This window comes from Giraffa tippelskirchi, chromosome 4 (genome assembly GCF_054371585.1).
Source record: "Giraffa tippelskirchi isolate mGirTip1 chromosome 4, T2T-mGirTip1v1.2.pri, whole genome shotgun sequence".
NCBI lineage: Eukaryota > Metazoa > Chordata > Mammalia > Artiodactyla > Giraffidae > Giraffa > Giraffa tippelskirchi.
Genome location: NC_137278.1, coordinates 63,829,123 through 63,855,077, shown reverse-complemented (window position 1 = coordinate 63,855,077; position 25,955 = coordinate 63,829,123). Strand labels below are relative to the sequence as shown.

Genomic DNA, 25,955 nt, shown 5'->3' with positions numbered 1-25,955 from the left:
TTTCAATTCCATCTGCTTTGAAAGTTAAAGAAGCCCTCTTATATTTTGTGAGAGTGAATAAAAATCATTGATTCAATGATGTCATTTTATAATACAGCACATAACGTTTCTAGGATAATACATTATCAATCTGGAAATTAGTGTAAACAGAATTTAGTAAATTCATTGCAGGGCCAAAATGAAGTTAAAATATGCTTTCCATTGTTGTGTGTATAATTTCAGGCTGTACGGACCTTGAGACATCATTGTTTGGTGATTACAGTTACTTTAGGTGTACAAGGTCATTGTACCTGCTCTTGTTTCTCATGACTCATTAAGTATTGATACATACTTTGAGTGTCTGTAGGATTTTGTGGCCAAGGATGATTACTTTAGAAATATTGTGTTGAGATATTCACCTTGGGGGAATAACCTACTTCTGTCAAGATGCCTACAAGGTGATGTATATCAGATTTCCTTGTGCTATCACCAGGAAGAACAGTAAACAGCATTGGTAGCTGTGACATTAAATTAAGCAGAATGGGTAACATTTCATTGGGTTCCCCAACAGTTCAGAAGCGAATCCAGGAAAGCAGCTGCTGTGAAAACAGCTCAGATTAGACATCAGCAAATCAGAAGAAACTGCTCTTTGCCTTTGTCCAGAATTTTCTTCTAAGCCTGTGTCATTGTTGTTTAGTTTCTAAGTCAAGTCCAACTCTTTCGAACCCCACGGACTGCAGCATGCCAGGCTTCCCTGTCCTTCACCATGTTCCGGAGCTTGCTCAAACTCATGTCCATTGAGTCAGTGATGCCGTCCAACCATCTCGTCCCCTTCTCCTCCTGCCTTTAGTCTTTCCCAGTATCAGGGTCTTTTCTAATGAGTCAGTTCTTCATAGCAGGTGGTCAAAGTATTGGAGCTTCAGCTTCAGCATCAGTCCTTCCAACAAATATTCAGGGCTGATTTCCTTTAGGATTGACTGGTTTGTAGATTTCTGAATTGTAAGAAATTTGTAAAATTGTTCAAAGAGCATGTTGTAAAAGGTATTTGTGTTCATTAAGCCCACTAATGACTTAGCAGTCTTTTCTGGTGGCTCCGACGGTAAAGAATCTGCCTGCAATGCTGGAGACCTAGGTTTGATCCCTGGGTTGGGAAGATCCCCTGGAGGAGGAAATGGCAACCCACTTCAGTATTCTCGTCTGGGAAATCCCATGGACAGAGGAGAGGAGCCTGGCAGGCTATAGTCCATGGGGTTGCAGAGTCCACTGAGCAACTTACATCTCAGCAGCACCTAATGATTTGGCAAATCCAAACACTTAGCCAGGGGTGGTTTGGTTGTTTTTGAGCTAGAAACTTGCTGGCTTTACTTTGGCTGACTCTGGCTTACTTGAAGGTCAGTTCAGTTCAGTTGCTCAGTTGTGTCTGACTCTTTGCGACCCCATGGACTGCAGCCTGCCAGGCTTCCCTGCCCATCATCAACTCCTGGAGCTTGCTCAAACTCATGTTCATTGAGTCAGTTCTTCGCATCAGGTGGCCAAAGGACTGGAGTTTCAATTTCAACATCAGTCCTTCCAATAAACACCAAGGACTGATTTCCTTTAGGATGGACTGGTTGGATCTCCTTGCAGTCCAAGGGACTTTTAAGAGTCTTCTCCAGCACTATAGTTCAAAAGCATCAATTCTTTGGCACTCAACTTTCTTTATGGTCCAACTCTCACATCCGTACGTAACTAATGGAAAAACCATAACTTTGACTAGATGGACCTTTGTTGGCAAAGTAATGTCTCTGCTTTTTAATATGCTCTCTAGGTTGGTCATAGCTTTTCTTCCAAGGAGCAAGAGTGTTTTAATTTCATGGCTGAAGTCACCATCTGCAGTGATTTTGGAGCCCCCCAAAATAAAGTCTGCCACTGCCATCTATTTGCCATGAAGTGATGGGACTGGATGCCATGATCTTAGTTTTCTGAATGTTGAGGTTTAAACCAACTTTTTCACTCTCCTCTTTCAGTTTCATCAAGAGGCTCTTTAGTTCTTCTTTGCTTTCTGCCGTAAGTGTGGTATCATCTGCATGTCTGAGGTTACTGGTATTTCTCCCGGCAATGTTGATTCCAGCTTGTGCTTCATCCAGTCCAGCATTTCTCATGATCTTGCAGTCAGGATTAAATGCATTATTGCACGTGATAAATGCCTTTGCCCCTTTAGTGAAGTGCTTGATAAATGATAAATCAAATTAAAATTATTAGTTATTATGGGTATCATCTGATATACTTGCTTGACCAAACTGATTAGTCTGTTGTTTGTTGCCTAGTAACTGTTTGATGAGACAAGATGATTGAATCTTTGGGAATGGAGAAAGATGTACAGTTTTCTTAGAACTTGCCCTCCCTCTTGCACTATGATCAGGTGTGTCTGAAATCAAAGGACATGAAAACCATCGTGAACATATCCAGGGTGCCTTGTGTTGGCTGTATTTAATAGGACTTCTGAGATTTGTTGTTTAGTCACTCAGTTGTGTCTGACTCTTTGCAACCCCATGGACTGCAACACGCCAGGTTTCCCTGCCCTTCACCATCTCCTGGAGGTTGTTCAAACTTATGTCCATGGAGTCGCTGATGCCATCCAACCATCTCATCCTCTGTCATTCCCTTTGACAGCTTACGGTGAAGGATTTCAGATTTGTGATCTCTGAAGAAGAAGATTTGGCTTTGGGACCAGGGACAAGGCTTGATCGCTCAAGAGCTTTTGTGTATCAGAGTTTTATTACAGTGAAAAGGGACAAAGAAAGCTTCTGACATCCGACATCAGAAGGGGGAAGGAGAGTGCCCCCCCTCGCCAGTCTTAGAAAAAGGAGTTATATATTTTCAATTGGTCATTACAATAAATCAAAAGAATGTCTCAAGGTTGTAAAGATCTTACCAGACCGATTCCCACAATTTACATTTTAAGATAACAGGATTAGAACTTAACAATAGAAAGAACAGGATTAGTCAGAAGGTTTTCAGGAAGGAGAAACTGCCCTCAAACTGGATGTATTGTTGTTATAAAATCCTTACTAAGAAATGTAGGGGAAAAAAAAAATAGTTTGTCGTTTCCTCCTCCTTGAGCATGCCAGACCCCTATCTCCTCCTTGAGGGCCTCAGACACCTTTCTCCTTCTCGGAGACCCTGAACTTCTTATCAACCTGCCTAGGAATTGACTCTCTCACCTCCTCCTGCCTTCAATCTTTCCCAGCAAAGTGGTCTTTTCTAATGAGTCAGCTCCTCACAAAAGGTGACCAACATATTGAACTGATGCCACTGTAATGTACCAGCCTCCCTTCCCCAATGGTTCCCTGCTCCAAATAGTACAAAATCACATCTCCTCTTGTTGATTCACTGACACTGTGGGTCTTGTCTCTGCTCCTCCAACTTCATCTCCCCTCACTTCTCTTGGACCACTACAGTCTTTCTTTTTGTTGAGCGCCTCTGGCTCATCCCCTTCTTGGGAACTTTACAGATTGTATTCTTGCTGTTTGGAAAGTTTGTTCCCAGAATCTTTACATTCAAGCTTCAGTTTGGATGCCTCAGGTCTTCTCTGATGATCTAGACCTCAGCTAAAGTTGTGGCGAGTGTACAGGGGAGCAGTGTGCTTACTTATATGTTGGTGTTTGCATGTCTGTCTGTCTTCCATACTAGAGGGTTCCTTGAGCAGAGGAGCCCTTTTTGTTTGTTTTCAGTAGAGTGAGTATAGTGCACGAGAGTGTAGCACGTAGTAATTACTTAATAAGTGTATGTTAACTGAGTCCAAAGTGCTTGTTAATACAACTAAAATAGCTAACCAAAAAAAAAAAAGTTCCACAGTATGGGTCTTTCCAATATTATCTAAACTATTTAGCCATTATGTAATAGATTCATCCATTATCTATCTGTATCACTTTGTGTGTGGATAGATAATGCTAAAACATTGTGAAAACTTTGCTTTTTTATGTAAGGCAATTATTCCTTAATTGTCACACTCTGAGTTTGTTTTGCCGACTACTTTTCATAGCCATTGCAGAGATTATATATAGGCTGAATTGAGCAAAATTTTTATGAATTCCCAAATGATGAAATTCAAGCTAATGATGTTTTGCTGTACAATGCCATAAAAATATTTTTATTTTGCAGAAAAGTATGACAATAAAAAGCTATTATATATAGGCTTTTAAAAACATCTAAATATACATAAAAATCAAAATAATTATCCTAAGAAAAAATTTTTATAGGCTTACTGTCTTTTGAAAATCTGTTATGGATTTGCTTCCTTGTTCATTCATTGACAGTGCTGACAAGATGCACTTACAAGGGGGCCACATACATTGAAGGAAATTGTTGCATTTCTTAAAATGACATGAATTTTTATCCTCCAGCATTGGAAAAAGGCAGTCATTTTTCCCTGGGAAATGACAACAGCAGCAGCAGCAACATAACAGTGGAAAGTAAGGCATATTTTAACCCAGAGTAACTGTTAAAATTATACACTAAACAGCTATTTAGAGTTTGAAATATTTTCCACAGAGTCACCAGTCCTTTAGGCCAGTTCAGTGCTGCTTATCTAGTTTCTCCTTCATAGGGTTGATGCTTTCAAAGAGCAAAGTCAAAGGGAAAGCAATTTGAGGGCACACAAACTTCCTCTAAGCCAGACATCAATTTAGATTGCTTGTTAGTGGTGATCTTCTGGTGGAAATTTGACTGGATTTTGAGTTAAATGCTTCAAACTGTTCTGGGAACACCAAACTTAGAGAAGCAACCAGAGCAGCTGGGAACCGAATGATGAGGACATTCTTTCATTTCTTCAACCAAAAGTTATGGGACACCTTCGCACACAGCGCTGTGTGAGTCATAGGACAGCTCGGAATGCAACTACGAGGCCAAGGACTTGCCATATGGAGCCTCTAGTTTCTAGAGAGAAATGGAAGCTGAAACAACCAGGCACTAATTCCCAAGGAATAGGTACAGGTGGATGTTGGCAAAGAGGCAACAAAATGCCTTTCTCTCTCAGTTTAAAAACACTCTCATTTAGAAAGAGGAGAAACTTGAAAAATGTTCCATGATTATTTTCTGGAACAAAGCTAAGACATAGGCCCTGAATTTCTTTTCTGTTTTCTAAATTGGTTTATGTGCACATCATTGGATTTCCATACTCAGTTAACTGTTTGCTCTTTTATAGAAAATAATTAGTGAAACAAACTCTGGATTGTTTCCAAAAACATACCCCTTGCATGGCACTCTCAGGATATAGCACTTGTGATTTTTCCTGTCAAAGCATTCTTGGGAAAGGCCTTCATTTCCAGCCTTAAACAGGACAGCACATTGCTCTGTTCTCTTTTACTTTGAAATGACAGGGTTTTCTCTTCATGAGGAAACATAACCTGGTTCGACATGGACCATCGCTCTCCGCCCTCCTCAGCCCGCTCCCTGACAGCCCAGAGCCCCTCACTCAGGGCCCAGCTGGCCCCGCTCCATGCCCCGCAAGTCTCCACATTGCTCCCCCGCCTCCCCCCCCCCACACCCCTCCTGTCGCACGGATGGGCTGGGAGGAGAATGTCCAGGTGAAGTTTAAATTCCTTCCAGTGGCATTTCTAACCAACGGGGGAACCTGATCAATTTAAGCAGATTTCCAGCTGGATATACTATGTTCCAGGATACTAGTGGCAGAAATGCTTCATATTGGCACATTTCCCATGACTCTTTTATATTTGTCTCTCTGTCTGTCCCTCCTATTCTCCCTCACCTTGTCTTTCCTTCTTGCCCTTTTTCCTTCTCCATGCGCCACCCTCCCCAGTACAGAAAAAAATTTTTTGAGCCGGATGAAAGCACATTTTAGATAATTATTTTCAATGATTAGATCTGACATAATTTGAGAACCTCCCCAGTGTTTCCATCCAAAGTTTAATGTTCTGTAGAATGTTCTTCATGTTCAGTGGCACAACCGAATTGACATTGGCTCCATTCAAATACAAACTATCTTACATGGTGTGATGGAAACGTGCAGACTTGTCCTATGAAATAGTGTCCTTTCAGGGCACTATCTGTGTAATTGGTTTATTGATTTGTTCAATACATTTTTATGGTGCCAGACACCATTCTAGGTGCATCACCCAACACAGCAAAGATCCCTGCCTTCTGGAATTGACATTCTGATGAGGAGAGATGGAGCTTATACAGTAAACGTAGCATGTGAATAAGACAGTTTATATGATAGAAGGTGATAACATATTTTGAAGAAAAATAAGGAAATAGAACAAGCTACCAGAGATCAGGAAGATATGGGGAGGAGGTGGGGGCAGTTTGCAGGATTAAGTGAGGTAGGCTTGGTGAGTGTCATTAAGAGGGAGGGATCTGAATGAAGACTTGCAGGAGTGAGGAAATTAGCCAAGCATCTCCCTGGGGGACAAGCAGCCCAGAAGCTGGGCAACAAAAGCAAGTGTGTCCCTGGGATGTTTGGAAACAGAAAGGAAGCCTAGGGGCTGGAGCTGAGGTGCGAGGCGGTGAAGTCAGAGACTTGCCAGGTATCCAGATCACATGGTGTCCTGCTGGGCTTTTTAAGAACTTTGACTTTAAGAGTATATATTTATTTATTTTTGGCTGCACTGAGTCTTAGTTGCTGTGCACAGTTACGGAGAGCAGGGATGCTACTCTCTAGTTGTGGTATGTGGGCTTCTCATTGCAGTGACTTCTCATTTTGAAGTAGGAGCTGCAGGGCAAGTGGGCTCAGTAGTTGTGGCTACCAGGCTCCAGTGCACAGCCTATAGTTTTTCCAGTAGTCATGTATAGATGTGAAAGTTGGACCATAAAGAAGACTGAGTGCCAAAGAATTGATTAGTTGCCCCGTGGCATGTCCGGGATCTTTCTGGACCAGGGATTGAAACCGTGTCCCCTGCGTTGTCAGGCAGATTCTCAACCACTGGACCACCAGAGGAACCCCAGGACTTTGACTTTTACGTGGAGGAAAATGGTGAGCTCTTGTGGCGTTTTAAAGAATGACGTGATCAGACATCATTTTAGGAAGAAAACCCTGGCTGCTGTGGGTTTGAAATAGACCTTGCATGATAATAAATCCAGGAAAGGAGGTAGGGATAGAAGAGAGGACACCTGTTAGGAGACTAGTAGGAGGTTGGATTTTCAGGATATTTTGGCAGCAGGGTCAACAGAATTTCCTGATGGGAGGGAAGCAGGATGTGTGAAAGGGTGCAGCCAAGTGGAATGCTAAGACTTTTGTCACAATGAAAACCTAATAGTCAAAGGATTAAAGTCTAGGTCTAAGTGTAAATAGCCAAAGAGAACACAAGGTTTTTTAAAAATGTAAGTAGTGAAGAAAGGTGATGAGATAAACAGGTCCCAGTTTCAAGCTGCTGTCCCTTCCCCCTTCACAGCTAGACCCCAGAAGGGACTCTTTGCAGCAGAGCCTGTGCACACCCTTCCCTGATGTGAAGAATTCTCTTCCCCAAGCCATTTGCATAGTTGACTTATTTGCAGCTTGCCTTCCCCAGAGAACTCTTCCCAGGCCAGGCTCCCTAATGCAACCCTACTTGTGCTCATCTCTCTTCCCAAGATCTCTGTTTTGTGGCATTTATTTCTCATGTTGCCTTCACAAAAGAGTGTATTTGCTTTCCACTGTCTGTCTTCCCCTCTGGAATGTGCTATCATGAACTCACAACCTTATCGCTCTTGCTATTGCTTGCTGCTTTATCTGCAGTATCTAGAACAGTGTCTGGTACACAGCAGATAATCACTATTGGTGACAACCAAGAATTGATATTATAGGAAATCAACAAGAGTGTATTAAATCCCTGCAGGGAGCACCAGCAGTTACCGTGTAGGGTTTAAGGGAATCTTTTAATGTAGCATATTTGGGCAAGAAATGAAAATGTGAAAATAAATAACATATAAATCACTGCAAATGGTGACAGCAGCCATGAAATTAAAAGACACTTGCTGCTTGGAAGAAAAGCTATGACAAACATAGTGTATTAGAAAGCAGAGATATCACTTTGCCGACCGTAGTCAAAGCTATAGTTTTTCCAGTAGTCATGTATAGATGTGAAAGTTGGACCATAAAGAAGACTGAGTGCCAAAGAATTGATACTTTCTTTTGAACTGTGGTGCTGGAGAATTCTCTTGAGAGTCCCTTGAACAGCAAGGAGATCAAACAAGTCAATCCTAAAGGAAATCAACCCAGAATATTCGTTGGAAGGACTGAGCTGAAGCTCCAATACTTTGGTCACCTGATGCAAAAAGCCGACTCATGGGAAAAGACCCTGATGCTGGGAAAAATTGAGGGCAGGAAGTGATTGGGGCGACAGAGGCTGAGATGGTTAGGTAGCATCACTGAATCAATGGACATGAATTTGAGCAAATTCTGGGAGATAGTGGAGGACAGAGAAGCCTGGCATGCTGTGGTCTATGGGATCTCAAAGAGTCGGACACGACTTAGGGACTGAACGACAGCAACAACATAAACAACTATGTAAAGAAAAATCCCAGGACACACAATATATGATTCTTGGCAAATGATAAGGAAAATTGAAAGGCACTTTTGGAGGGAGAAGAATTTAAAATTGTACAGTTATTGATCTTCAGAGGTAGAGACTAGCCCAGCCGCATATGCAGGTAGAAATCTTTGCTGCATCTCATTGGGCTTTCTCCAAACATCTCCAAGAACATGAATCACATTATCATCTGAATCTGTATCTTCCAGTTTTTTTATATTCTAATGATTATAAAGCTGTTTTTCATAACAGGCAAAGAGGAATAAGGAGTTTAGACTAGGCCGAGAAAGATTATTTGGCACGGAAGGTGTGGGCAGCGACCCAGAGCTAAGAGAAGTTGGGGCCAGTGAAAAACAGTGAACAGGTTTCCACATGGGAGGATTGGAATAGAAAATAACCATCTCATATTTCTTTCCGATTGCCACTGAGAGAAGGGTCTGACAAGAGCAGAATTAGCTTCATAGATGATGAACCAGAGCAAGACTTGACATCATTTTTTTAACCTACTGAGGACAATTAAAGATCCCATTAAAAATAAAAAATTCTATCTCTGCCAATAAAGCAGTCTGAGTTAAATATCCAGGCAAACCCTAAAATGCTGATGCCAACAAGATTTTTTTTAATAAGAAAAGCATCAAATTATAGTGAGAAATGGTAATCACTTATACTTCTGGAGCTAATATTAATTCTTAAGTAGGAGGCTGAACTTTGCTTGCCTGAGGAAGAAAGAGTAACACTTTTAGAACCATAATAATTTTTAAAATGTATAGTTCTGAAGACTTTCCCTTAGGAATATGTAAAAGGCTGTGGATGGTGGGATTAATTTGGAACTAATTCAAGAAGTGTCTTTAGAGTTTGGGGGTTATTAAAGAGATTGCCTCCAGATTTGAAATCATCTGGCCGTTGAACTTTCTCTGGCTGAGGGAGACTAACTTAGCCTCAGAAAAGCTAACGCCTATAAACCCACAGCGGCAAAAGTCTTCCACATGACTTTCCACCTGCACATCCTTACAAATGCTGTAATGTGTTTTAGAATGGACCATTACCAAATTTAATTTTTTGCCCTGAAATCTTAAAGACCAGATGGCAGTTTGTCTAATCAAAACCACTTAAAAGTTTGACAAACTTTCAGTTCAGTTCAGTTGCTCAGTCGTGTCCGACTCTTTGTGGCCCCATGAATCACAGCACGCCAGGCATCCCTGTCCATCACCAGCTCCCGGAGTTTACCCAGACTCATGTCCATCGAATCGGTGATGCCATCCAACCATCTCATCCTCTGTTGTCCCCTTCTCCTCCTGCCCTCAATCTTTCCCAGCATCAGAGTCTTTTCCAATGAGTAACCTCTTCACATCTGGTGGCCAAAATATTGGAGTTTCAGCTTCAACATCAGTCCTTCCAATAAACACCCAGGACTGATTTCCCTTAGGATGGACTGGTTGGATCTTCTTGCGGTCCGAGGGACTCTCAAGAGTCTTCTCCAACACCACAGTTCAAAAACATCAATTCTTCGGCACTCAGCCTTCTTTGTAGTCCAACTCTCACATCCATACATGACTACTGGAAAAACCATAGCCTTGACTAGACGGACCTTTGTTGACAAAGTAATGTCTCTGCTTTTTAATATGCTGTCTAGGTTGGTCATAACCTTCCTTCCAAGGAGTAAGCGTCTTTTAATTTCATGGCTGCAGTCACCATCAGCAGTGATTTTGGAGCCCCCCAAAATAAAGTCAGCCACTGTTTCCACTGTTTCCCCATCTATCTACCATGAAGTGATGGGACTGGATGCCACGATCTTAGTTTTCTGAATGTTGAGCTTTAAGCCAACTTTTTCACTCTCCTCTTTCACTTTTCATCAAGAGGCTCTTTAGTTCTTCTTCGCTTTCTGTTATAAGGGTGGTGTCATCTGCATATCTGAGGTTATTGTTATTTCTCCCGGCAATCTTGATTCCAGCTTGTGTTTCCTCCAGCCCAGCATTTCTCATGATGTACTCTGCATATAAGTTAAATAAGCAGGGTGACAATTACAGCCTTGATGTGCTCCTTTTCCTATTTGGAACCAATCTGTTGTTCCATGTCCAGTTCTAACTGTTGCTTCCTGACCTGAATACAGGTTTCTCAAGAGACAGGTCAGGTGATGTGGCATTCCCATCTGTTTAAGAATTTTCCACACTTTATTGTGATCCACACAATCAAAGGATATGCCATAGTCAGTAAAGCAGAAATAGATGTTTTTCTGGAACTCTGTTGCTTTTTTGATGATCCAGCAAATGTTAGCAATTGACAAACCTTAGACAGTTGCAAATATCAACAGTAAACCTTTTAGGTACAGTGATCAGCGTAACTCATAGCTGATCTCATGGATGGGAGTCCTCCAGGGAGAGAAACACCACTTTAGAAACCAAGGGGGAAATTAGAGGGTTTAATATTTTGACCAGGGTATTTTCAAACTAGCAGAGAAAAAAAAAAGTCAAGGTACTTTATATGGCTGAATGCATTTCAGGTAAATTGAAGAGAAATCAAGTCCAGGATGTTGTCCAAGGAGAATATCAAGTTATTTTAAAGGTAAAAGTCCACCCAGAATATCTAAAATCAGGAAAAAACAAAAAAGTTAGAATTTAATGATCTATGTGAGAAGCTTGACATCTCAGTGATTAGAAGATCCGCAGTGGGAATCCCTGTGATGCCCCAGGAATGAAACAAAATCTTTTGAATGTATGTAGCTAATCCCCAGTGTCTGAGGCCAAATTCACTAGCTTCTGGACTTTATTCTCTCATCTGTCAAATGAGTCGGGGTTAGGGAAAGGTTAGATTAGGGAATTGCTTAGGTATATTTCAGTTCTAAAAGTGGAATCAATTAGAAGATGTATATTAGTGGAATTCTTATGACTGTTTCTTAGACTTGTTTTATTGCAAGAGATACTGTGAACTCATGTTCCATATAAGTTCAAAAAAAAGTGAGATACATGGAGAGAATGGTTTCTGCCTTGAAAATGTGATCAAGATTTACCCAAAAACTATCTTGAGAATGTCACTGGATTTTCACAGTGGTATTGTTTGCTTCACCTAGCTTTTCTAATGTGTAGATGTCTGTAGATTTCCCAGGGTGGAGATAGAAAATGCCCTTGGTGAAAGTAAAAAGCAAATCTCACCATCTGCATATCTGTGATTTGACATTGGTTCTTCAGATCCATGAGAGTGGGACGTACCTGGCTTCTCCTCTGTCTGCTCCCAGTATATCCCCTTCTTTTCTTTCATGTAAATTCTTCCTCTCTTCCTCGTTTATAGCAGGACCATTCTTGCCCATCCTGTGACTTCACTGGCTTCTGTCTGATCTCTGAAGCTCTTGTTGATCCATTAGTGAGGTTTCTTCAGAAGAACTACAGACAGTATTGGTCTTTGTGTACTCCTGTTTCACATGATTCAGCTCAGAATATCATATTACCTTATTGCTTTATTTTTTTCCCTCCTTATCTCCCCTCAACTCTTTATACACTCCTTGAAGATAGCATCCTTCTTTAATATGTTGGACATCTATGTATAGCCTCATATTTGGCTATTTTCTGCAGGGAATCTTGCTGCTCCTTTGGAACCTCATCCTCACAGTTCTGAAAGCCAAAAATTACATCCTGAAATCTGTTTTAACAGCTGTCAGCTACTGGTATAAATGTAGCCATCAGTTCAAATGATAGCATGTTCTAATGCAGTTGTGTGTGTGTGCATGCACACACATGTATCATTTTATAATAAAAACACTTATTTTTGTCATATACTTCTCTTGGGAGCACAGCTGTACTCCACACTCCCTGGGTGTAATGAAAGACCAGCTTATCTTAGAGTTGACACCACTCTGGTAGGTCCTTGAGAAAGGAAGGGAAAGGAAGCAGCAGCCTGGGGAAGGGACTGTCACAGACATGGTCAAATATATTCCAGCACACAAAGGGCTCTTTTTCTTTCTTACAAGATTTTATCTTTCTTTTGTAATGACCAACTAGAACTAGGATGTGGATTGTGATGTATTTTTTGAAGTGGAATTTCTTACACTTTATCCTATTATGTTTTATTTAAATGTTTGCATATTTTCTGTCCCATTATTGGTTATGTACTAGTAGTCAGGCTTGGCTGGCCTATGGTGCAGTAACAAATCTTGAAGTCATAAGGGTTTAACAAAACACATATTTGTTTTTCTGTCATGTCACAATTGAAAGATTGAATGGTTCCTCAATAGCCCTTCATACAGGGACTCAGGGATTCAGTGATGATCTTCTAGTATATTCCAGAAAACCAGTGCCTGCTCTTCTCCCAGGTAAAACCAGTATATAATCAGTTTCTTGATGAACTAAACAGTGAACAGTGTGAATTCTTATATTTGTTTATGCAGATCAGCTATTCTTCCTGTCCCCTCTCCCTCCATAAACACATGCGCGCGCGTGCGCACACGCACACACACACACACACACACACACACAAGGAGTCTTTCCATTTATTGTATCCGTTCATTGTTAAGTAATAATTGCAGCAGAAACTGAACCTGGAAGGACAGGACCTTCTGGAACGCAGCACATAGGCATGTAATCTTAAAACAGAGTCTGCATTCTGAGAAACTTAAGACTTCCGATAACTGGCCTTCTCTTCGTCCCAACCCCAGTAGTGCCTTGACAGACATCAGTGACAGAATAAATACTTGTGTGGAACAAATGAACTCAAAACTTTCCTTAATTCTGCCTTTACTGTAGAGCTAACTTGTCTCATTACGTTGCTTGTCTGAAAATATTCCCTATCATTTCCTGTCCCTGCGCATATTGCAGTGAATGCTTTGAAACAGATATTTGGACTTCATCTGTTGTAACTGGACAGTAAAAACTGCAGTTAAAAAATGTTTTCCAAATTCAAGAATTTCCCATTTTTTGGAATTGACATGATATGACTTTCGTAATATAAGTAGAAACTTAATGAAGTCATCAAATATGTAAACTGCAAAGATTTAAAGAAGAGAAATAGATTAAAGTGACTGAAGATGGTTTTTGAGTTAAAATTCATTCAGTAGCATTTTTCAGCTGTCACCTAAATCACTCTGTATAGTGTCATTTCAGCTCCTTTCAGTATCCTAGCCTAAAGGATAGTGCAGTAAGTACAATAAAGATAAGGGTATAAATTGTGAACAAAGTATAAGAGGATTGTATCTGTTCATGGTTTACATAGATTTTCTGAGCACCTTTTCACTTCAATGGCATTTATCAAGTTGGTTTTTTTTTTTCAAGAGAGGGGAGTTTGTAGAACTGTGTAAATCAGGGAATCTGTTATACATTCACATTTTGATGATCAGCAAATCACTTATTCATTTGCTAAAGTAAAACAGATTCATGAAATCAGTAAGTTTGTTATTCATTTATGCCAGACACTTTTTCTCCTCTTGAAGTCTGTAAGGTGAACACATAACATTTCATTGAGCTAAAAAAGAATGAGAACATATTTCTAGCAAATGTCACCAGTTGCCTTTACCTTGTGTTTCTTCTGTCTTGTTGAGAAATGCCCAAGGCAAGTCATCATCATTGGTGTGAGATCAATGGATGATTCTATTAATGTTAGTCATGGGGACTTCTGCAAACATTTATGAAAACAGACAGGCTATAAACCATTTAGAGGTGAGTTTAATTTTTATATTGTGAGTTAAGTACTGAAGTTTCTTATGTGTTTTAAGAAAATAAAATGTCATTTTGTTGCTTTGGAGGTCACAAAATGGAACTGGGTTCATATAACCAATTTTCATATAAAAATTATAGAGTTTCCATGACAAATTTCAGGTCAAGGTATTCATTTGCACACATAGTCATCCTAAGTGCAGACTATCAGGGGCTTCAAATGTTGTCCTCTTAAATCCACTACCAACTTGGCCTTGCCTCTTACTCTTTTGTATTTTTGAGGCTGAAGAACATGCACTGAGGATCTGTTGCTTTAATATTAACTGTGGAAGTGTGCTCTGGAGGGATTCTTTGGTCATGTACATTTCACTGTACCTAAAGTATGTTTGCTCTTGGCTAAGGAATGAATTCCAGCTATGTTGCAGTATGATGGTGTGCTCTGGATTATTTTTGTTTTAATGGAGAAGCATTGCTGTCAAATGGTTGCTCAGAATGAAACTCGATCTTTTCCCACATGTGGACCACATTTTCATAATGTAAAGCTATAAAACCTACTAGAGTTTTCACTATGGAACAGACACTAACATGATGCTGATTCTGAGCTGTCAGCACACGCTTGAGCTTGTTGTAGAAATGAAAACAACAAATTTCAAGTCTGCCCTGATTTACCTAAATAGGGAAAAACTTAAGCCAAAATCAAGTCAAAATTCAGACTAGCTTTATTATTTAGCCCTTTTGTAGCTGTTCTCTAGATACAGTCATAGGTATGTATAGCTTTGTGAGAAGAACAAACCATTCCTCTTAAGATTTGAAAAGTTTATTGAGAACATGAAGGGAGCTGGATATTCAAAATATTTTATTTTCAATTTTTTTAAAGACCTTGTAATTTAGCTTGGTTATAGTGAATATTATAAGAAGGCTTATGTGTGGGAAAGCTCAAAATGCACAAAATAAGTAGAAAAGGGGGAATAACTATCTTCAAAATGTCTGATGTTCTGAAGGCTGCATGGTGTGCAGACGCCTACAATCTTACCACCTATATATGTCTCTGATTCTCCTTAACATTGTGCAATTGTTCAAACTGCTTAGAGTTTTTATGGCTTCTGTTGTAGTTTTTCTGGGGAGAGATCTTTTTTTTCTAAATATCAGACTAAGTAGTCACTACCTGATTTAAATAAATGGAGCCAGAAGTAGCCTGACAGTGTACCAAACAAGACCGTGTGTATAATGTGAGTTCTTTCTTTTCAATTTTAGAATCAACCTTGTCCTATGTTAGGCAGCTGGAGGCAAGAGTAAGACAGCTGGAGGAAGAAAATCGCATGCTGCCCCAGGTGGGTGACTTCTAGAAGCTCACAGCTAGTCAGTGTCATTTGAGTTATAGTATTTTATTTGGAATTTAAAGTCTCAATTACATTTTCTCCTTTAAATGATAGACATCATTTTGTCAATAGTCATTCATCAATGTACAGCATGATTGCTTTTCATAATGAATCATCATATTGTCCAGATTCATAAGCGTGATACTAAAGGGTACATATGTCTAAAATAAGAATGTCGTATCATTTTGTAAGGAAGAAGAAAGAGAAAACAAGAGTAGAAAGTGCTTTGATGGTACTGCTGACGTCTGTCGTGCATGTTGTTGGTGAACATAGGGAAGGGTCTTTATTTCAGTGGAAAATGTGCTAATTTACGAGCTAGGGAGAGCTACAGGTAGTTTGAATATTTCATATTTTAATTAAATGAGTACTTTGTAAAATTTTTTGTGATATAATTGAACACTTTGAGTGCAACAAAGAAATGACAGTAATTGACAGTTTTTACCTTGGGGCTTAATTTCTTTTCCCAGATGAATATAAAATGGTACTTTTTATGGGATTTAAGGCCTTGCCATATATTTTACTTAAAAATGTATTTTACTTTTTTCCACGGGCTGTTTGTCTTGAAATGATGTCGGTTGAGGTCATGGTTCTTAGGAAATGTTTTGTTGAAGAGTTGAACAAATCTACTGATTCTGGCTTGGTTTCCTTGACACACAGGTAAACAGTAATGTATTTTAATATTTCATAAAAAAGAATTTTCTCAACATTTAGTCACTAGTGTTCTTTCTACATTCTGGTGAGTCTTTCTGTTTCATCAGTGAGTAAGAGAAAATTAAACCTCTAATTCAAATGTCAAGACAAAGAGTGTTTATAATTCAGGAGAAGATATATAAACATTAATACAAAGAATTAACCAAAGACTTTGGAAAGCTGTTTTAGGTCTTTTAAACCTTGTTTTGTTTTTAAACTAGTTTTGCTCACTGATGATGGTTTAGGCTGTCAGGTACTGCATGTGGGAATGTCTCTTTCTCTCTTTTATTGGTCAGTCATTGGAGATTAAATGAAATGAGTCTATTTCTCACCCTTCTCAAACTGTACATATGTTAATGCTCATGATGACAGAAAGGTTTATTTGCATTATTAAATAAAATACTACTGGTAGAGTTTTTTTCTCATGTTCTTTTATACTTTTTATTTTTAAAATTTCTTTGCCATTTTCCCTTTTATATTGGATTCAGGTTATGACTGTGCTAATATCCTTAACTAACAACATCTAACTTCTCTGCTCCAAGAAACCTAAAAAATGTGATTAGTTTATTTTATACATATTATACCATCTCTGAGGGAACTGGGAATGTAAGCGACAAAAAAAAGAGAGAAAAAAGAGATGTGTTTCTTGCTTTTCCTCTGAGTGGGAATTGAAATTTACACCAAGTATTGAGTATATGCATGCATGCTGTCTTATTGAAAAAGAGGTACAACAAATGGGAAAATAATTATGAAATTGATTTTTAAAAATCTGTGAAAGTGAGTGTTAGAGGTCTTGAAGGGAGATTAGAAGAGTCCTCAACTATGCCTGATATGTGGATGTATATTTAAATATTTGCATAGTTAATAATAGACTATATTACTTATCTTTTACAAATTCATATGATTTTAAATGCATTGCTGTTTTTCATCAAAGAAGATTGCTGTTGTTTTTGGTTTTGGTTTTCTCTACAAGAAAGGGCTAAGAAAACCATATTTTATTGAACCTAGGATGTTATTAATGTGGGAGGCACCATTATCATATGTGCTTTTCAGAAAGAAAAAAGATGTTGTCAATTATTGTCAGATTCTTGCTGATTTCAGTGATGGATGTTAAGAAGGAAAAATAATTTTTTTAGAATTCAGCTTTTTATGTGTCTAAAGTACTTTAATGCAGAGAAGATCTATTGTTTTCAATATTCTCTTAGACTTATGCAATAAATATAATAGATCTGACTCAGTTCAAAAATATTATTCGTTTTAAATTTCTGTACTTGAGAGTGTTGCCTTCATTTATAAGATAGGTATGATAGAATCACCATTTGCAACTACTTGTATAAATACTGAAATGAAGTGAAATTGATGAACAAAAACTGAACAAAATGAACAACAACAACAAAAAAAACTGAAATGAACACGGACAGTAGATCAGCTCTGAGGATGGAAAATAGTACATGGACCTCAGAGCAGTGGGAATCATGTCAACTGAATCCTTGTAGAAGTCTGAGACTTGGACTAAATAACACAAAGACGTATGTAACTTATTCTTAGATGTTTAATCATGAAATTTCTCTTTAGAAACAATTTCTGACTGCATGATATGAGCTGATTTGCAAGGTCAGTTCAATGTGACAAGCTGACATCCCTTTATAAATTAGTACCAGTATCTGAACACTTGATTTTCAATTATAAAAACTTGCTCACTGTGCCTTGATTAGAAGGTATTATTTTTTTTTTATTCCCAAGTTTGTAAAAAAAAAAAAAAGTCCACTTGTCTTTCGATAAACAGGAGTAAGAATATAGTAGACAATTGGAATTTCAAGTGTATCAGATACCTTTTGTGGCTATAGCAAGGTTCCTTGCTGTTGGTTGAGTATTTAGACTAAATTACATAAAACCTTTTCTGGATGAAGAAATCTCCTTAATGCCTACTTTTATTCTTTATATAAAATTGTATATAATGAACAGAAAGTCACAGCTTTGGCCTAGAAATACATATTTAAAACTAACCAGGTTGAGTGTCATAAATGCTTGTGGATTTTCCTCTGGGTAGTTGCAAAGGCTTCCACTTCCTAATATGTAAATGACAAGGTTTCTCTTAGCTCTTACATTTCATAGGCCTAAGTGTAATTAAAGCTTGGGTCCAGTGTTATACCCATGCAAAGTTACCAGGTCCCAGAATGAAGGATTTTTTATAAAACAGAAAAATGCAGTGAAGACTCAGTTTGGTTCTATCTGGTGGTGAAGAGGAGCTCACAGGAGGCATGGATGAAATGTCAGTATGGCTGCTGTGGGAGGTCATCACTAGTAAGCACAGAATTCTTTGCTCTGCCACAGCCTTTGCAGTATCCTCTGAGGACAAGCTGTGCTGGAAGTCTGGTTTGTAAACACAGTATTTCAAAGGTGTCCTAAAGTAAGAACAGTCTCATTAATTTCAGAAAATGCATTATTATTATTTGCTAGGTATTATTTGAAAAGAAAATGCCTTTTTATACTGTTTCTAAAATTTTGTGAGGAAGACAACATGAGGCCTACCCTCTTAATAGATTTTTCAGTGTATAATATAGTCTTGTTACCTATTGGCATGACGTTGTACTTTAGATCTTCAGAATTTACCTTGTGTACATGTGGATTAGTGACTTCTCATCTCTCCCTCCCCCTCTACCAACTCCTGGCGACTACCATTCTATTTTTTGCTCCTATGAATCTGATTGTGTTAGACATCTCATCATGTAAGTAAAATCATGTGATGTTGGTCCTTTTGTGACTGGCTTCTTTCTCCTGCCATAATATTACCATTTGATCCAGCAATCCCACTTCCAGACAATTTACCCAAAATAATTGAAATGAGGATCTCAAAGAGATATTAGCACTCTTATGTCTATTGCAGCACTATTAACAATAGCCAAGATATGGAAGCAACTTTAAATATTCATCAGCAGATGAAAAGATAATGGAAATGTGGTATAAACATACAATAGATCATTATTCAGCCTTTTAAAAAAGAAGGAAATCCTGCCATACAAGACAACATGGGTAAACCTTGAAAATGCATTTCTGAAAGTTGGCATAAATGGTCATTAAAAATAACATGGACCTGGGATATTCTTCCTTGAACACATAAACTAACAACATTTTTTACAAAGTATGTTTAAAAATGTTTCAAACGATTGCATCTATCCTCTTATAGTACATATAATGATAAAACTGCTCAGACTGGTCTATCAACTCCACTATGTATATACTTAATGTGGTGAAAGTTGCTTAGCTGTGTCTGACTCTTTGCAACCCCATGGACTATACAGTCCATGGAATTCTCCAAGCCAGAATACTGGAGTGGGTAGCCTATCCCTTCTCCAGGGATTCTTCCTGACCCAGGAATTGAACCAGGGACTCCTGCATTGCAGACAGATTCTTTACCAACTGAGCTATCAGGGAAGCCCACTTAATATGGTATGAAGACTAAATGAAAATTGTGTGTTACTGAAATAAATGTAGCTGCTATCTATGAAATTACATTAACTTTCAAATCCAATAAGGTAGATTTACCCACAAGGTCATACATAGCCATTTGTAAATAAAAGACCCGAGATGGTATAAAGTTGTAGTTATATAAAATTTATTATTACTATTATTATTTTGGCTGCACTGGGTGTTCATTGCCCCATAGCATGTAGGATCTTAGTTCCCAAACAGGGATCAAACTTGCATTCCCTGAATTGGAAGGCAGATTCTTAACCACTGGGCCACCAGAGAAGTCCCAGGAATTTTATATGAAATGTAGAAGGAACATACCTATTTCATGTATATTTACACATAAACACAAACTTGCTCTGGATAAAGTTATAAATTTTCAAGTCTGACTGGAACCTTAGTTTTGTATCAGATTGGACAACCCCCTCCTTTAGAAAAGGTATATAAGGTTCACAGAGTCTGGGAGTATAGTCCTGGTTAGACAGCTAATTACAGACTGACTCAGGCCAAGACGTAGTCCCGTTCAGCATTCTTTCTAGTGTACACACAGTGCCGCCTTTAATCATTTCATACCATTAACTTAATTCACTGGAATTAAGCTGCTATATCTATTTTTGTCCTACTGTCAAATTCTTTTTTTAAATATTTATCTTAAAAAAAAAAAAAAGAGCTTCCCTCGTAGCTCAGTCGGTAAAGAATCTGCCTGCAATGCAGGAGACCCACGTTTGATTCCTGAGTTGGGAAAAACCCCTGGAGAAGGAAATGGCAACCCTCTCCAGTATTCTTGCCTGGAGAATCCCACGGACAGAGGAGCCTGGCGGGCTACCATCCATAGGGTCACAAGAGTTGGACACAACTTAGCAACTAAACCACCACCATCTTAAGAATTAACATTAGATCTGAGTAGCCATCTAAGATTTGTTAGGCCTTTATTCCTGCTTTAAGGGAAATACTGTTCTTCAGGTTGCAGTATCCATCATAAATGAAAGAAAAACGTATTTTAGAGTCTTCTCCCCCCTGACGCATTTCCAAAATACTTCAGAATCATAAAATTGTATTATACAAACACACCGACTCATATCTGCATACTTACAAATTGGTATTTCACAGCATGTGGTCCAAGACAGTCATTCCATTCAGATGATTGGGAGGCGGATGGGCAGGGAAATTAGTTGATGCAATAGTTGTTTTTCAGGCATATCCCAGTGACATTTGATATTTTAGCCTAAATTCAAAACTCTTGCTTGGATCTCTTTACTCATTCCATTGTCCTCTTCTTGATGGTCACAAAAATTTTTTAATCCAGACCTAACCGATAACGTTTATGTGCTATGTCTGAGATGCAGTCTGTTCACCAGGAGAAAATATCTTAAAGTGGATGATGATTACCTATCTGATGATTTTATTATAAATACTATCCTTTGAAGACATCAGTCACTTTTCAGATACAACCATAAGATAAAACCTAATATTTTTAAAGCTAGTTTCACCCATCTTGTGTTGAGTTTGAATCTTGCATCACGGAGAGGGCTATAGACAAGAAACAAGCAGTTTGCTGAAAATTCAAAGTCAATTAAGTACATTTATTACAGGTCTTACTGGGAAATATGTTTTTTCTTCTAATGCTCTGGCACCAGCATCTGCTAGGAAAGCATTGTATGTCCTCTGTGCCCCCGAAACCCTCTCCAGAACAAACCACCCACCTCTTGAGACCAACATTTTACAGCCAGTTTCCAGAATCAGTGTTGGTGCCTGGTGTCCTGCGCCTGCCCTGTGCTGTGGGTTCAGCAGTGTGTTTGAAAGGCACTGGCAACTTGGATCACCACCGAGTGGGCCCTTTCAGCAAGTATTTCTATTTCTGTTGTGCTGGCACACATGCAAGAGGCTAATTTTAGGAATGGAAATGAAAAATCTCCCTCTCATGTAATTTGGTTGCAATGTGGCCTCAAAACAGTGCGGCCTTTCAGTGTTCTGGGCAAGAGGCAGAGTCGTTTCTAGAACTGTTTCTGAACAAAAGAAAGAAACTGTCACTGTTCCCAGAAGTGCTGAGGAGGGTATACAGGAGCTGAGGAAATCGAGCCCCTCACTTCCATGGCAACATACCCCAGGTCCAGCTCACATCTGAGAAAGGCCCCCTCTCACCTGTGTGCTTATGCAGATTGCCAGGTGCTGGGCAGAGAGGAGGCTGGGGGTGCTTCTCTCTGACATGTGGATTTGCCTCCTGTGCTCTTTCTGTTTGCTGTGGAGCTATTTATTGATTGTGTCACTCTTTCTCCTTTCCACATTTTTCTGACTTTATGTTTTGCAAATCACTTTTGCCTTATCAGGTCATAAATGTATTTGGCTTTTCTCGAGCTGTAATTGCTCTGGAAGGAAAATTCAGTAACAGCTGCACAAAAGTAGACATACAGTGATGCTGTCTAGGAGGCTTCAAGTGAGTGGTGATATCCTCGTTGTTATTTACATGTGACACTTCTGAGGAGTAACTTGTGCAAAAAGATTGTTTTCATGGATAGCAGCTCCAATTATGTTGCATAACCTGAGTAGAATCAGGATGCTACTGATAGGAGAGTTTAGTTAAATCCGTTAAGGGTTGGTTGCTGCTAGTCGTATTTGGGGAGAAAATAGACCTCCACCAAGAAACAGTGCTTGTGGAATATGATTTTTTCTAAATCACCATGATTTATATAATTAAACACAAGGAAAAAAGCTTTTATGTATAGTTCAATAGAGTTTTCGAAGGACAGATGGGTGCTACACAAGTGGTGTGGGTGTATTGGAATAAAAGAGACAGATATGGAAAGTAAATTAATGGAGGAAAGTCATGCTGGAGAATCTAAATACATGGAGACTAGGTTAAGGGAAAATCGAAAATCTATCAGAAAATATAAAAAAGTAAAGCTCATAGGAAAAATGTCTATGGCAACATGGAGTCTCTCAAAGGGGGTATTTATAGCTTTCCTCAGTGACCCCCTTCATGCTTAAGAATTCTTGTTTGAGAATCTGCTTCATGATGAGAAATCTTATTTCTAATGAGAGAGAATCGATGAAGTAGAAATGCAGTAGAAAACGCAGCTATACTACTTATTAAACTTATTAATATAATTATTGACTTTAAAAGATACTCAATTATTAGGGCTGTGGTGTCAATAATTCATATTTAACAATGTTGTCTTTTTATAGCTATACTGGTATGTTAGTAATTCAATCACAAAGGCATGTTTTTAAAAAGGTTTTTGATTTGTCATCACCATAAAAATAGTAGCAGTTTTGTTACCTGTCTGTGGCAGAATTTGTCACCAAAAATGATGGGACTCTCTGAGCACAGAGTTCTGCTGTATAGTAATATCAACTAGAGTCAAAGAATGAGAAGCAATATGGAGGAATATTGGGGGAAAATTTGAGATGGAACTGTAAGAGAAAGTAACAATGACTTGTGCTGTAGTAATGGCTCTTTACTCATTTTTTTTAAATCCAGAGTCGAGTCAAAAAATTTTTATAAGGTAGAAATAGAACAGTCTTCCCTTTTCTAGCTCCTTTCTAAGGGTAAGAAAACAGTCTTATCAAAAGTGGTGGAGGGCCTGCCCTGGTGGTACAGTGGCTAAGACTCAGCACTCCCAATGCAGGGGGTCCAGGTTCAATCCCTGGTCTGGGAACTAGATCCCGCATGCCACAATTTGAGATACCATGTGCCACAAAGACCTGGCTCAGCCAAATAAATAAACATTAAAAAAAAATATGGTGGAAAATGTTGTATCATATTTGACTTGGGGATTAAATTAAGTAAATTAAATACTGCTGAAATATGGGTATACAAATGTAACTTATGACATGGTTATTTGACGCTTGTGAAGGTGCTGAGACCCCCATTGGAGCACAGCCTCATTCTCATCTCTGTTTCCTGCTGGAGGTCATGACCTCTCTGACTGATGGAGGAGAGGCATCTGAACCATGTTCTATCTTCCTCTTACCTCTGGTTCCAACCTTTCCTACAGTGGAGTTTAGGCATTTTTTCATTTACGAATCTAAATGTTCACTTTGTTTCTTTGCTGTAGCTTGAGGAAGTGTGTGGGCTTCCCGGGTGGTACAGTGGTAAAGAATCCGCCTGCCAGTTCCGGAGATCCAAGAGATATGGGTTTGATCCCCAGGTCTGGAAAAACCTCTGGAGGAGGAAAGGGCAACCCCCTTCAGTATCTTGCCAGGATAATCCCATGGAGAGAGGAGCCTGGCAGGCTATAGTCCACGGGGTCGCAGAGTTGAACACTACTGAGCACACACGCATGATGTTGCTGCTGAAGAAAATGTGTAACTTAGAATAAAAAATTAAAATTGGTGTGTCTTAATAACTGGTAGTTACCTATATCTTCAGAGTGTAAGGTAGACAAACATAAATGTAATATAGGCAATATCTGTATTTCCTAAGTATAAATACAATATAAATAATAAATGTAATATAGGCAAATAATTATATTCTTTGATAAAGGAAGACAGTTTGTCAATATGTTTCCAAGTGAGTTGAGATTTTCCTAAATTATATTTTAAAAGCTATCATTGTGTGAAAAATAAGCAAAACATAACTAAGTTGTTTTTAAAAAGCTGAGACATAGTCAGCCATGACTTTGGACTTTGTTAGTAAACAAGTAATTAATGGAGTCGCTGTGAATATGCTAGACCAAGCACTGACTAGGAATTACAAGAATTAGGACTTGACTTAACGAGCTGTTGGACCAGGACAGAACCCTAACCTCTGTGAACCTTAAATGCCTTGATTAAAAAGGAAGATTGAATTGGCTATATATATACTTCTATCCCCTCCCTGTTGGACCTCCCTCCCACTGCCTGCCCCTCCCTCCAGTCTCACCCCTCTAAGGTCACCAGAGAGTGCTGAGCTGAATTCCCTGTGCTATACAGCAGGTTCTCACTAGCCATCTATTTTATGCATGGTATTGGATATAAGTCAGTGCCTATTACCCAATTTATCCCCCATGTCCCCATGTCTTTCTGTACATCTGCATCTCTACTCCTACCTTGCAAATAGGTTCATCTGTACTATTTTCCTAGATTCCACATGTGTTAATATACAGTATTTGTTTTTCTCTTGCTGACATCAGTCTGTGTAAGAATTACAGATGGACAGTGTCTAGGTCCATCCACGTCTCTACAAATGACCCAATTTCATTCCTTTTTATGGCTGAGTTAATATTGCATTATATATAGGTACCACATCTTTGTCCATTCCTCTGTTGATGGACACTTAGACTGCTTCCAGGACCTGGCTATTGTATATAGTCCTGCAATGAACTTTGGGGTGCACGTGTCTTTTTGAATTATGATTTTTTCGGTATAAGGACTCTCCATACTGTTCTCCATAGTTGGTATATCAATCTACATTCCTACCAGAGGTGCAAGAAGGTTCTCTTTTCTCCACATCCTCTCCAGCATGTATTGTTTGTAACTCTTTTGTTGTTATTGCACTGAGTTGTTGTTTCACGCAGGTTTTCCCTAGTTGCGGTGAGCAGGGGCTACTCTTTGTTGTGGTGTGCAGACTTCCTATTGCAGTGGCTTCTCTTGTTGCAGCCCAGGCTCTGAGGCACACAGGCTTCAGTAGTTGCGGCTCCTGGCCTCTAGAGCGCTGGCTCAGTAGTTGTGGTGCACTGGGCTTAGTTGCTCCAGGGCATGTGGGATCCTTCTGTGCCAGGGATTGAACCAGTGTCCCCTGCATTGCAAGGCAGATCCCTAACCAGTGGACCACCAGGGAAGCCCTATTTTTTGCATATTTTTTTTTATATTGAGTTTCATGAACTATCTGCATATTTTGGAGATTAATCCCTTGTCAGTTGCTTTGTTTGCAAATATTTTCTCCCATTCTGAAGGTTGTCTTTTCATTGTGTTTATGGCTTCCTTTGCTGTGCAAAAGCTTTTAAGTTTCATTAAGTCCCATTTGTTTATTTTTGTTCTTATTTTCATTACTCTAGGAGGTAGGTCAAAACAAATCTTGCTGTGATTTATGTCAAAGAATGGTCTTCCTGTGTTTTCCTCTAAGAGTTTTATAATGTCTTGATGGGACACTAGAAATCCATGACTTTTTATTCAGAGAAAGTTTGTGTGTATGTGAAATGTGTGCACAGAAGAGGTGTGCCCCTTTTAATTCTGACAGAAAGTTCCCTAAAACTACAACTTGACACTGTATTGGATCTTTTATTTACAGGTGTATATTGTGGGTTATTCTACCTCATTGTGTTCTAATGTTAATGAAATTTCATCAGATAGCTATTAAATTTAAGTTAACA

General features: G+C 39.0%; 1 protein-coding gene across 7 annotated transcripts in view; it reads left to right on the top strand.

Annotated features, from left to right (window-relative positions):
• The window catches only part of CCDC85A (coiled-coil domain containing 85A), a 213,341-nt gene that overhangs the window by 145,619 nt on the left and 41,767 nt on the right, over positions 1-25,955 (top strand). For 6 of the 7 annotated variants that reach the window (XR_014082001.1, XM_081589601.1, XM_081589600.1 and 3 more), the window contains exon 3: positions 15,380-15,456. The exons of the other annotated variant lie outside the window; for it this stretch is intronic. Coding sequence is in view for 5 of the 6 variants with exons in the window: in XM_081589601.1 (XP_081445727.1) it covers positions 15,380-15,456 (77 nt within the window). In the remaining variant the exon portion in view is untranslated. The remainder of the gene's footprint in view (positions 1-15,379; positions 15,457-25,955) is intronic. 7 annotated transcript variants of the gene reach the window in all.